The 11,827-nt window shown below is 36.4% G+C and overlaps 1 protein-coding gene across 1 annotated transcript in view; it reads left to right on the top strand.

Moving 5' to 3' along the window:
• The first annotated feature begins 1,074 nt into the window (after window positions 1-1,074).
• Window positions 1,075-11,827, top strand: part of LOC120084726 — a 32,813-nt gene continuing 22,060 nt past the window's right edge. The window contains exons 1-3 of the mRNA XM_039040543.1: window positions 1,075-1,270; window positions 2,236-2,256; window positions 2,663-2,683. Of these exons, the coding sequence (XP_038896471.1) occupies window positions 1,075-1,270; window positions 2,236-2,256; window positions 2,663-2,683 (238 nt within the window). The remainder of the gene's footprint in view (window positions 1,271-2,235; window positions 2,257-2,662; window positions 2,684-11,827) is intronic.

Raw genomic sequence — 11,827 nt, 5'->3', positions numbered from 1 at the left:
GTGATGAGGATCTCACTCTAGAAGGGAATCTCACTAGAAATTGGGCTAGTATCGCGTGGTATCACTGGTAAGGTGAGTATCGCTGATCTCGCTCTAGAAGATCTCTCTGGTATCGTTCTCGAGGATTTCGTTGATATCACTCCTAGAGGACTCTCGCTGATCTCGCTGGGTTATCGCTCTAGAGGATCTCGCTGTCTCGCTCATGAGGATCTCGCCAGTAAGCTGTCTTTGTTGATGGAAAGTTCCTTTAATAAATGGAATTAATTGAGGTATTTTACTAAAAAAATTTCTAAGCTAGTTAACTTGGAATTATGTCCTTTCAGGCCAAGAGAAGCTAGGAAAGGCGTTAATAATTCGTTAAAACGAGGCCAACGAGCTGTGAGTGACTATATGATGAACTTAACTGTTTTAATGATTTAGAAACTTTTTGATCTCTTTGAAGATATTTTCTCATCTAAGGTGTTTAATATGATTGTGCCAAGGCCAACATATTTGTGAAACCTGTTTCTTATGGCTAAGTAAAGCATGTTTTCCAATGGAATGGCATGATTTAGATATGTTATCTTGCCAAATACTATCAAGTATGTTTAAGTAACTCCATTTTTATGGATGAACCAGTGATGATGGATGAACTAGTATTTGATGATTGAGCACCTAAGTCTTAGTGTTCAATTAAAAGGTTTATGACTATGTTATATGGACGGATTACTTGAAGGACAATGAGAAGTATCCTTTCAACTAAGGTTTATGACTAGTCATATACGGGATACTTGAAGGACAATGAGAGGCTATCATTTCAACAAAATGTTTATGACGTAGTTTATATGATGGATTACTGGAAAGGACAATGAGAAGGTATCCTTTCATACAGGTTTATGACGTAGTTTAATTGATGGATACTGAAGACAATGAGAAGGTATCCTTTCACACTAAAAGGTTTTTGACTAGTTATATGATGGATACTGAAAGGACAATGAGAAGGTTACTTTCCAACTTAAATGTTTATGATTAGCCTATATGAACGGATACTGAAGGAACAATGAAGAAGGTATCCTTAAAGATTATTGAAGGACAATGAGAAGGTTTCCTAAGGGACTGAAGGACAATGAGAAAGGTATTCCAGTCAATATCCTAAGAGTGACAGTACTCATTTATAACCACATGCACGTAGTCATATCGACGTCGAGGGATGAGCAAAAGGGTTCATCTCTGACTAAGGTTGGCATTGAGGGTGTAGATCTAATAGTTCACTCTTCAACTAAGGATAAAGGTAGGTCAATATCTTCTTCTAGGCTAGAAGAATAATTTGGAAATGCCTAATGGCTTACTGGATGTTAATTTTATCAACGCATGATTGTTTACTAATGTATGAGTTTTCATATCTAATGCATCTAAAGTAGTTTTTACAAAGCTAGTTCAACACTGATTTAAGCCAACATATTTTTGCAAAGTATAAGCTTGCATTAAGGTTTAAAGGCTAAAGGTGTATGAAGCTTGATGTACTATGCTTTAAATCCTAAGAATTACGAGTACATGCGTTAGTATTCCTAAATATAACTAAAAGAGATACTGAAAAGGTAGGGAAGGTATCCTAAAGAGTTTTCTGTGCTATATTTTGAGAAACTATTATTTAAATGCTTTTCAAGAACTTGATAGCTTGAGTGAGCCGAATACCAAAGGTAAGAAAAGAATCTGAATAAAGGTACCTAAGGTTGACGGTACATAGAAAAATCCATGAGCACGTAGACAGGTCTGAATGAGAGGCCGAGGTATGGGTCTCTTAGCCGATAACAGACGTTGGGAGCTAAGAGCGATGTATGTCGTTCTCAACTGAGGAATAATGATGTTAATGGTGGTTTTAAAGGTTTTAAGTACACGTTTGCTTTGGTATACTCTAGTTTCAGTATTATGTTTCTCAAGCTTTCGGTTTTTAAGCATGAGATTTATATTTTTATTAAGTCACTCACTGGGCTTCTAGCTCACATTTTCGAATGTTTTTCTTTTTATGTAGCGGTCAGTTCCCAAATGACTATTCTACTTACTGCTCTGCCACTCAAAGAAAACAGGTTGAAGAAGCATAATTGAAGACCTGTTATTAGTTAGTACACATGTATCTGTCTAGTGACTAGTAATCTTAATGGGCTCTCTAGGTTGTAATATCCATGTATAAACGATGCTACGAAACCTTGTAATTGTAAATGTGTTAAGTTCTGAGTTAATATGTATGTTATTCAGGGTTTGAGTATTACTTAGCAGGTAAGATAGGCAGTAAGAGCCAGTAAAAGGTTGGTAATTGCTGCAGTCACCATTCGTTCCAGTTAGACTCTAGTTTCAGTATTATGTTCTCAAGCTTTCGGTTTTAAGCATGAGATTTATATTTTTATTAAGTCACTCACTGGGCTTCTAGCTCACATTTTCGAATGTTTTTCTTTTTTATGTAGCGGTCAGTTCCCAAATGACTATTCTACTACTGCTCTGCCACTCAAAGAAACAGGTTGAAGGAAGCATAATTGAAGACCTGTATTAGTTAGTACACATGTATCTGTCTAGTGACTAGTACTCTTAATGGGGCTCTCTAGGTTGTAATATCCATGTATAAACGATGCTACGAAACCTTGTAATGTAAATGTGTTAAGTTCTGAGTTAATATGTATGTATTCAGGGTTTGAGTATTACTTAGCAGGTAAGATAGGCAGTAAGAGCCAGTAAAAGGGTTGGTAATTGCTGCAGTCACCATTTCGTCCAGGTTAGAAGGGTAATCTGGTGCGGGGTGTGACAATCCGTTCATCTCCTCTATGTTGAAGTGGACCATCATGTTCAGAACATGTTCACGAAAGATGTTCCCTCCTTCATCTTAGAGTTGAAGATGAATTTAAGAGCATCGTTCCTGAGCTGCATGAACAGTTTTCCGAAAATTCCCCTTAGGGACTCCATGATCTCACGTGCAGTGATCATGGGCTCATGCTTCTTGGCCAAAACATCATTAAGGTTGGCCAAGATGTATGCTCAAGCCTTTTCATTCGCCCGTGTCCAAAACTCATACGCCTCTCGAACATTTCGAGCAACGTTGGGAGGTGGAATAGGAGGACACTCCTCCATAAGAACGAACCTCAAGTCATCGATGTTAAGTATCATGTTAATTGTATTCTACCAACTAGCGTAATTCTCACTAATCAGTTTATCGACAGCTAAAAGCGCTAAAGTAGTGGTTGCCATAATTATATTGCTGAAAAATTGAACAAACTTAATTAGTCTACTTGCATCTAACCACTTTTAACACCAATTAAGTTTTACCAAAATAGTTCTATTGTACACTAAGTGACATCTATTTTGCAATGATGCTCCAGTGAGGCAGGAAAAAAGTCACCATAGGGTGATCAAGTGCCCTTCACTGAAATGAGACAATGTCAACCATTTGACAGAAACAACTCCTTGTAACTGAATATAACAGTCACCATTATTCAGTCCAGAATTTGTTAACATCCTTAACAATTCTGTGTAAGTGTAACTGATAGTTCATAGAAATACAAGCTATTGTAGCCTTTTACCTAGAATTATGAGGGCTAATTGCAGGATATGCATTAATAATACCAAGGATTCATGTGGAAAAGTGAGCTTGCATTGATCAGCACTGAAAATCCTCACTAACATTATATCATGCGTTATTATGCATCAAAGTGTATTTTTGCAGCCATTGTAGGAATCGATTGCACGCGTTGATCCTAGACCATCCTAAAGTTGATAGCATGTGTTGATCCTAAACCATCGCAAAGTTGATTGCATGCGTTGATCTTCATGAAGACCAATTCATCGCATGAAATGCTGCAACTACAGAACGATAGCCATGATAAGAGGACGATCGCAAGATGGGTGGAATGCATGGATACTTCAAGAAGAAACAAGCATGAACGCATACCTTATGAGTATCAACAAGATAAGAAGATGTTGACATTGCCCTTACCGCGATAAAGGTAGTAGGGAGGTAGAATGCAATCATGAACGTTGTTGGCATTTAAGCTCTATAAATAGCACCTTGGACCTTCACTTCAAGGCATCCGAGCTTCTGCATTAAGGCAAATTCTTGCGATCACAGATGAGAGCATGAGCAAGATTTTTTTTTAGGATTCTTCACCTCCACAACCCATTTCGAGTGACGACTAGAGTTCTCGCTGGAGATAGAGCTCAAGAGAGACTTCTCCATCATCCATCCATGGCGCCACCAGCAGCCTTGACGCATTTCGGATGAAAAGTAAGAGATTGTTTTCATCTAGCCTCCATTTCTCCTCTTGCCTCTGTATTGTATTACATTTTGGCTTAAGACATTAATACATTTTGTAATCAATGCATATCTTAATTCCTTCAATGCCATTTTCTTATCTTCTTCATCTTGTTCATCATTTAGTTATCGAAGGCGTCGCATACTCCAATCGTGTAGCCTGAGATGAGGCGCATGTAGCAACCCACTGAGAGGTGTGCGTTGTGCGAGTATAGTGAGTTAATCCTCTTCGCTTGGTGTGAGCTGTGCAGCCTTGTCTATGGGTGTTGCAATGCTTGTCTATGAACTGATTAGCCGCAACTAACAGCCTGAGAGGTGAGTAGTGGAACACACTAAAGCAATATGCATTGTTACTAGAGATAGCACGATCCTATGCTCGATGCAACCAAGCATTATAGAGATATAAGCATGCGACTAGCCACCAAGAGGTGCACGATGCGTTAGTGTGGTGAGTTGGATTACTCAGGCGACCTAAATAATGAACATTATTATGCCATTAACGACTACTGCATCTCTATCAATTCTCATAGTTAAACTTCATATTGCTCAATCTTTTTTAGTTAGGAGGGAGTAGCACATAATCCTTCACTTTTATCTTTTTACTTTTATTCATTGACTCAAACGCATTACTTCACAAACACTGAGTTACAAGTCCCTGTGTTCGACCTCAGTCATCCCGAACTTGTGTTCTCGTAATACTTGACGAGAAAGCGAGAAAACTGTGTGCAGGAACGTATGGTCATCATATACATGCTTAAACGCATATTGTATATTTTCTAAGTCCAACGCATGACCTCGATGCATGGAGATCAATGCATAACTAAGATGCATGCATATTTATTTTCCTCTCTTTTTCCAACGCATCAGTAACCCCCATTTTAGGCCCTAGAGTCCCACCCTAATGTGTCCACTGTAGGGAAAAAGCAGATTAGGACAAGAGACTAAAGCAACCCTTCCATTTTTGGAGATCTAGATAAAGAGTTATGCAAATACAGTCATCCTTTAGAGGGACACTCCCAGGGTGCCTCGAGGCGACTGCACGTTAAAAACTTTATCCAACCTAATGAGAGAGACTGAGGGATATGTTGTCACGCATCCTACTCCCACTTACTATGAACATTCTCTCCATTCACCTTGGTATTGACCTACCCAAATTCCATTTTTTAAGGGGACACTCCCAGGGTGCCTCGAGGCCGAGGATAGATCTCACGATGTGAACTTTTTAGGAAGAAACGTATAGAGGTAAAGTGAAGTATCATATACCCCAGTTACCTCCCACTGAATGTTCTACCTAGGGATTCATTAGCTTAGTAAATTCGGCTATTGATTTTAACTAAGTAGTTTGTTTAATTTGCTCAAAAACAACATTTGCTTTTGATGATTAAACAAGTTTGATTAAAGTCTTATTAAACACTTTAACAAACTATCATCAAATTTGCATGCATGTAATAAATCTATCTAATTCACCTTTCTAGGTAGGTTCCCAGGTAGGGGTATGACGTTCCATTGACTTAAGTACCCCAGCCTAGCCAAAACCAGCCTTAGAAAAGGTCCCTTATAAATACATTTGGTACATATTTAATCTTTTATTAGTCAATTCAATCCTATTAAACCGAATTAAAAGATTAAACTTAGGTATCTAATCTCATTAGAACCATGATCTTAGGTCTATCTCAATCAAATTTTAAAACTCTTTTAAAACATGATTAAAGCCTAAGTTTTTATGCAACTCTTTCTTATTTATTTTAATTCTAATTTCATTAATTATAACACTTATAAAGAATGAAACAATTAAAACCAACCACATTGCTAAGCTAGATATTCACATGGTATTTATAACTTTTATAAATAAACCTAAATGTCATGCTTCATGCAATGTTCATTCATTACTAATATATAATTACTTTTATATAACAAGTAATGAACTAAGCATACATGCTAACATACATCCTTATATTGTAATATTTATAATAAAGATGATGCATGGATATGCTTTAATGCATGCATATATTATAACTCTTATATTATATGATGCATGAGCATGCTTTAAGTAATTTAATCATGCAAACTACTATATTATAACACTTATAATATAAAGATGATGCATGAATAAAATGCATAACCTATGGTGGATTTTAAAACTATATGGTGTATATTATGGCATATAATATAAACATACATCATATGTACATTCAATAAAAGTTGATGGACCGAGATAACATGTCTTAAAACCGAAAAATAAAATCTAAACTATTAATAAAGAAGTCGAGTCAATCGGTTCGAATACATAGACTGGGTCTTGAACCGCCTACCTTGAAGCCTCGTCACTTGATCGTGTAGCAATTCCTTCTGATCGTCGAGTAACACACATCAAGTATAAACGATCATGTAGCGATGATCACGTGGCTAATGACAATGCGATGAGCATGAAATTCCACGCGATCATGTAGCGTACATCGAGTAACCCATGCCATGCAATCGTGTAGCGAACGACTATGCAAGGAGCATGATAGTCTACACGATCATGTAGCAAGCACCAAGTATCATATACCAAGTGATCATGTAGCTACTGACTATGTGATGAGCATGATAGCCTACACGATCGTTTAGCGTGCATGCCATGCGTCAAGTATCAAATACTCTGCAATCGTTTCCCTCGAGCGTCTACACGATCATGTAGCCAACGCAACACGATCAAGTAAACTCTTAACTCGATCGCATGGCATTAGCTATACGATTGTTTAGCAAATACTACATGATCGAGTAGAACATTTCTACACGGTCGCATAGCCAAATCTAAACGATCGTGTAGATTGAGCTACAGGATGCGACCATCGATTCGCCTTCTCCCTCAAAGCGAATAGCTACTCCTTATGTCTGAAGCTTTTTCATGAACGACTCAAAAACACAAAAATGAATACAAACTCGATTGCAAGTTAATAATTCCCAAAAACACAGGAGCCCTTACAAATTAACTTTTGTAAAAGTAAAGAAAGCTTAAACAGAGAAAATTATCCCGAAACATCCATCAACAACATCCACAAACACACTTAGCAATTAAACACATTGCAGAATACTTAAAACCCACCAAGACTATAAATGACATTCAATACAGCAATGGAATTTGGAAATCAAAACAACCTAGCTCTGATACCAATTGAAGGGACTCTAAATATAGAGGACCTATGAGCGGAAGTGGATCGTCCAAACTCCATGGTGAAAGAACACATACATTCACAATCATACTAAATAGATTATGCATTAAATCATAATTTTACAGCATGCTTCTTAAAATAAATACAAAGGTTAAAGAGACAATACCTTTGAAGAACACTTCTTCAAGAATATCCCTCGACCAAGCACGAATGCAACGAGCAAGAACTCAAACTCGATCTCCCTCGAATACCAGCAAGTATCAACTCAATCCTCGAATAAATCTGGACACTACCACTAGATTACCCTGGTATTCCCGGTGTGAGAATCCAGGAGTGGTGGGCTCTGACTTATTTTGGATAGAGGGAAGGTTTAGAGTGAAGGAAGAGAACGATCGAGTAAGCGATAACATTGTCGTGTAAAAGATGAGGTCTATCGCATAGACTCAATACTCGGTCGGTTAGGCTCTCTAAAGCTATCGTGTAGTAAAACTCTTTTTACTCGATTGCTAATTGTGTCTCGTTGAAGTTAGAATAATTAGAAAAAAAAATTCATTTTATCCCACTTTTGCCATAAAACCGTGTAACCACCCACTAAGGTTGGTTATTGAGAAAAATAAATTTAATTATCAAATAATTAAAAAATTAAAAAATTATAAATAAATACAATAACTAGCTTATCATATTATATTTATAATCTATAGTTTTAATATTGCATCATATACAATATATAAACCATAGTTCTTTTTCTATTTTATGGCATTTAATATAAACTATATTTATATTAAATTTAATAACTATGAATCTAATTCATAGAAATCATATTTGAATCATATTCAAATACTAGTTCCTTCAATCATACAATAATGTATCAAATACATTATGTCAATTATATCATATATAATTGAATTAATTTATTTATATCATATATAATCAAATTCCCTCTTATTAATTTAAACATTTCAAACTAACCCAAAAACTGATTCTCAACTTGAATCCATTAAGCTACCAAGGGGACCTTATGGATCCGTAGCTTGAAGCTCTAACGGTACGTGAATAACTGACTAAACTATTTAATCACGTTATCCACCATCCATTAACTGCCAGGCACTGCATTACAGACTGACAACTGCACTCTTTGCACTACAAATATATTTTTGTGTCCATTGAATATAACCAATCAACAGTACGATGACCCTTCACAAATCTCTCGTAAGTATAGTTGGACCAATTTGCCGTTTTTCCCTTGTAGTTACATCTAACTTCTTAAGTACCTGATTCCTCTAATGAACAATAGATCATAGTTCTACTATGACTAAACCCCTCTTGGGCCAAGAGAGGGTGTGGTGCTACATTATTCAAGCCCCAGGATCAGCCTTAAGGGAGCAATTTATCTACTTACCCCTGCTTTGGGGAAGGAGTGAATTCCATCTTGTGTAGCTGAGCTCCCATCTCCCCAATCAGACAAATCCTCAAAATGGTAGGCTTATTGAGTCAACGATCTGGCCATTCTTACCCATGCAAATCAAAGGATTGCCCTCATAAGCAAGAGTTCACAACTCACTCAGGATTAAGGTCATGTTACCTATGGTCATCCTAGTAAAATGAAAGTCTCAATTATGAATGATGTTATGTAATGAGACTAAACATTTCATGGTTCGGTCTTATACAAACTCCTTTTTATAGAATATCCTTGCTCGCATGTCGAATACACGAATGATCAGGATCAGATCATTTGTAGCACTTTACAACATTTGTAACACCTACAAATTGAGTCATACTCATAGTTTCACTAGGATAAGGTATCCCTTCTTATCCATATACTACAGACCATTTAGGTTATCACTTAAAACACGATCCACTTGTATGTCTCCACATACATGTTTAAGTTACAACGATAACCATGGATCTTAGTTTATTGGTTTGTGGTTAATGAAACTAAAATATCAAATATTTTATAGACTAAAGTGAATAAAATATCATATATTATAAATCACAAAGTGTTTGTTCATATAAGTGTTTACAAACTACAAGACCCTACGAGATTTAGAGCATCAACCCCAATAATTAGTTCGTCACATTCTTCTCAAGAGTTAAGAATGTCTTGATGTTGTGGGAGGATTGTTCAACAATCTGACCTTTACATGGGTTTGACAGTCATACCTGATGATGTCTTAGAGGATTCATGGACCTTTAAACAGGAAATAAAAGATGTGAATAGAGACCAATGGATAAAAGCCATGGACCTAGAAATGGAGTTTATGTACTTCAATTCAGTCTGGAAACTTGTAGATCAACCAGAAGAGGTAAAACCTATTGGTTGAAAATGGATCTACTTGAGAAAACAAGACCAAGCTAGTAAGGTACAGACCTATGAATCTAGACTTAGGACATTGTTCCTTAGACAAATGAATTTTATGCCTGAAAGGTAACATACCTATATTAGAATTTTGTACTCTATGTCTAGACAACATCTTGTCTATATAAGATGTTTAACATTATGTTAGTGCTCTGTTCTTGCGATTTCGAACTATTTGGATTCCAAGAACATTCTGTGCATCTCCCAAATTCTTCATTTGGAATTGTAAAGCTAGCCATTTCTTAACGTCAGCTAGGAATCCTTTTGTGTTCCTAATGAGTATGATATTATCAACATATAGAACCAAAAAAGCTATAGTCTTGTTGACAATCTTCTTGTAAACATAAGGTTCGTCAACGTTCTGTTCAAAGCTATAAGATTTGATCACAGTATCAAATCTCATATTCTAGGATCGAGATGCTTGTTTCAACCCATAAATAGATCTTTTAAGTTTGCAAACCTTTTGCTTTTGAACCTGTTCTATAAACCCCTCTGTTTGAGACATATAGATACTCTCTTCAAGATAGTCATTCAGAAAGGTATTCTTGACATCCATTTGTCAAATTTCTTAATCATAAAAGGCAACAATGAAAAAGAGTATTCTAATTGACTTAATCATGGCAACCAGAGAGATGGTTTTTTCATAGTCCACCCCTTCTCTTTGGGTAAGCCCTTTTGCCACCTCAAGAGGTTAAGGTTATGAAACGAATTCCCTATGCATCAGCAGTTGGAAGTTTGATGTATGCCATGTTGTGTGCATGCCCTGACATATACTATGCAGTTGGAATAGTCAGCAGATATCAGTCCAATCCTGTATATGATCATTAGACTGTTGTTAAAAACGTCCTCAAGTATCTTCGGAGAACGAGGGACTATATGCTCGTGTATGGTTTTAAGGATTTGATCCTTACTCGATACATTGATTTTGATTTTCAGACCGATATGGATTCTAAGAAATCAACCTCGAAATCAGTATTCACTCTGAATGAAGGAGCTATAGTATGGAGAAGTATAAAGCAAATTTATATTGCTAACTCCACCATGAAAGTGAAGTGTGTAGCTGCATGTGAAGCTGACAAGCAAGCAGTATCGCTTAGAAAGTTCTTGACTCATCTGTCGATCACCCTCTATTGTGATAACAATGGAGTAGTTGCAAATTCCAAAGAACCAAGAAGCCATAAATGTGGGAAACACATTGAGCACAAGTACCATCTCATCAGAGAGATAGTACATCAAGGAGACATGATCGTCACGCAGATGGCCTCAAAAGACAATTTAGTTGATCCATTTATAAAGGCCCTCATGGTTAAAGTATTTGAGGGTCACTTATTTGGACTAAGAATACGAGATAGATAAATCTAGGGCAAGTGGGAGAATTAAAAGGTATCTGATGCCTTAGTTTATTGTATTTATTCTCTCTTACTCAACATTGTACATAATTGTATATGTAAACCCACTGGATTTTTAGTCCAAGTGGGAGTTTGTTGTTTTATGTCCTAAAACTCGTGGTTTGTAAACAATTAAACTTATTTTGTTAACAATAAATATATTATTGAGGTTTATTCAATAAAGTTGTTATTGAGTGTATGAATTGCTCATTTCATTTTAGAAAGAACCTAAATCCAATAAACTAAGATCCATGGTTATTACATGAATACTTGGACTTTATGTGTAGACATAAGAGTGGATCAAGTTCAAGTAGATGGCCAAAACAGGCTATAGTATACAGATAAGGTTGGGTACTTTATTTTAAGGACACTGTTGGATGCGACCCACTTTGTAATAAATGATATGATCCTGATTTGTTCATGCGGAGAAATGTGAGTGGGGGCATCCTGTATAAAGAGTTTGTTTAAGACCAAACCAAGAAATAACTCACTCTTACTTTATAACGTTGTTTACTGTTTAAGACTGACTATTTCAAAGCGATGATCTAGGTGACTTGATCTTAATCCTTAGCTAAATATGAACTCCTGTTTATTCGGTATTATCCTTAGAATTTCATGGGTGAAAGTTGGCTCAACAACATCGGCTCAATAA

Source organism: Benincasa hispida, chromosome 9 (genome assembly GCF_009727055.1).
Source record: "Benincasa hispida cultivar B227 chromosome 9, ASM972705v1, whole genome shotgun sequence".
Taxonomy (NCBI): domain Eukaryota; kingdom Viridiplantae; phylum Streptophyta; class Magnoliopsida; order Cucurbitales; family Cucurbitaceae; genus Benincasa; species Benincasa hispida.
The sequence above is the reverse complement of the archived record's forward strand: the minus strand, read 5'-3'. Positions and strand labels throughout refer to the sequence as shown.